Source organism: Limulus polyphemus, unplaced genomic scaffold (genome assembly GCF_000517525.1).
Source record: "Limulus polyphemus unplaced genomic scaffold, Limulus_polyphemus-2.1.2 Scaffold2454, whole genome shotgun sequence".
NCBI classification, from domain to species: domain Eukaryota; kingdom Metazoa; phylum Arthropoda; class Merostomata; order Xiphosura; family Limulidae; genus Limulus; species Limulus polyphemus.
In genome coordinates, this window is record NW_013668064.1 from 157,355 (window position 1) to 159,783 (window position 2,429).

The 2,429-nt window shown below is 36.3% G+C and overlaps 1 protein-coding gene across 1 annotated transcript in view; it reads right to left on the bottom strand.

Annotated features, from left to right (window-relative positions):
* Positions 1-2,429, bottom strand: part of LOC106466999 (ADAMTS-like protein 1) — a 36,272-nt gene that overhangs the window by 21,121 nt on the left and 12,722 nt on the right. The window contains exon 10 of the mRNA XM_022395079.1: positions 1,885-2,014. Coding sequence (XP_022250787.1) covers positions 1,885-2,014 — 130 coding nt within the window. The remainder of the gene's footprint in view (positions 1-1,884; positions 2,015-2,429) is intronic.

The window sequence follows — 2,429 nt, forward strand, 5'->3', positions numbered from 1 at the left end:
CCAACTAAACTACCCAACTAAACATTGCATGTAACGTTAAGGTAAAATCATTCATTACTACAAGTGAACACTAGCTTCATCACTCATTTGAGCCCGTTTAAAATCAATAAAATCATACATTCATTACTACAAGTGAACACTAGCTTCATCACTCATTTGAGCCGTTTAAAATCAATAAAATCATACATTCATTACTACAAGTGAACACTAGCTTCATCACTCATTTGAGCCGTTTAAAATCAATAAAATCATACATTCATTACTACAAGTGAACACTAGCTTCATCACTCATTTGAGTGATTTTAAAATCAATAAAATCATACTATCGATTGATAGTTTTGCTTCAAAAACGAAAACACTTTTTGCGAAAAATGAAATGCAATTCTGCCAAATCGTTAATTATTACATATTTATGGATAACTGTAAACGTATACACGTGTAAGAAACTACGAACTATTGTTTACTTTTCGTTGTTCTGTAAGAAGATAAATATTTTATTACACTCGAGAAGTTTGTTTTATGGTTGCTATCATATTTGAAAGTCTTATTTCTTAAATCTCCACTTGGATGTATTTAAGCAAGACCAAAAGTTTTGATAAGTTTACACAAGCGCAACTCAGTTCTTCAGCTTGGAAATTTTTCTTTGTTAGTTCGGTTTTTAAGTATGGAACTGAACGAGATCTTGCGTGTCAGACTCTGGGCAGAATTTGATGGTTCCTTTACAGTCGATAGCAAGCATGAAAGTTTGTATTACAAGTCGAGGCAAAACAAAGGAATCTGTTTGTAACCAGATCCTTTCGTGTACGTAACTTTCGTGAATTACCCAGAACGGATGTACGCAGACGCGGTAATGCAATCAGCTAACGAACTGTTTCTTGTATGCATAATATGTTCTTTGGAAGATGCCACCCATGTTAGTGATAATCTGATTTACATGGATTTATTGGTGATACAACTTTTACAGACGTTCGTGAAGGTTCTGTTGTGGTGGAGAGCTTGAAGTTTGCACTGCACATGCGTAACAATGTCACATTTTGCATAGAACAACATGCCCTTTGCTTTTAGAACATGCACATGCCCCCTCCCCCCATACCAAGTAGATGTAGGATGTACACATAACCTACAATTGCTTTTGGAACATGCACACATTCCCCCCCTCCAAATAGATATAGGATGTACACATAACCTACAAGTGCTCTTGGAACATGCACACCCCCAGATAGATTTAGAATGTAGACATAACCCTGGAATTACTGATGGGGGGGTCTGACTCCACTGATGTTTTAAACACGTGTTTCTAAACTATTTATGCAGCAAACTCAACATGGGCCTGCAACTTTGTTGTTTACATGATTTCTAATAATATACAAACCTCACAAAAATATAAGAAAAATACCATTAATATTTTAGTTTACTTCACTAATTACTCTTAGGATTTCTGTGTATTTTACATAGAAAATGAGCAATTGTACCAATTTTTTTTTAAGTTACCTCTTTATAGTAAATATTGTAGTCAGTAAAAATATAAAATTACTCAATATGATGCAGTATGGGAGTCCAACCGATAATGACAGGTATGAAAACAAGTCGGTAACTTGAAGGCTGGTTTTTGTATTTCGATCAACATGAGGCTTAGCTTTCTTCTTCCATACTAGCAGTTTTTACCTCCAAAAACCTAGATGTCGCTGCCATCTGGTTATGATAACTCGAGAGCAGACACTCTCAGGGCAAGACAAAGCACGTTTTCTGAGAAACGTGACTGTCCACAAAATACAAAATGAAGTTATGACAGGTCTACCAACGGTGCTCAGTTTTTTTTTTTTTGTTGTTGTTGTTTTTACTACTACACTAAACTAATGATAAAAAAGAAGAAGAAAAACTTACCTTGGTGGGCAGGGAAAATTGTTGCATGTCCGTGTAACAGTGTTCGGTTTCTTATCAATATCGCAAAAATATGGTGCTACCACAACATCATCATAGTCACGAACACATTCAACCATTGACTCCTGTGTTCCTGTAAAATTACTGTAATTTTATATGTATAACCTAAACATCTCACATAAAAACTCCACAATTACCAATATGTTATGAAAGTAATATTTTGCGTTTATGGAAATTACTTTAAGTTAGATATCATGATTTTTCTTCGCTTTAGTTTCTTTACAACAAATCATAATGGTAAAAGCTAAGTGTTGGTCGGTTTTTCAGCCAGGTTGTCATGCTCGATTTCTCCGAAGTTCGCGAGTTACACGAGTCCAATTCCATTTATTCTCCTATAATAATTCCTCTTTGGCCCGGCATGGCCAGGTGGTTAGGGCGCTCGACTCGCAATCTGAGGGTCGCGGGTTCGAATCCCCCTCCCACCAAACATGCTCGCCCTTTCAGTCGTGGGGGCGTTATAATGTGACGGTCAATCCCACTATTAGTTG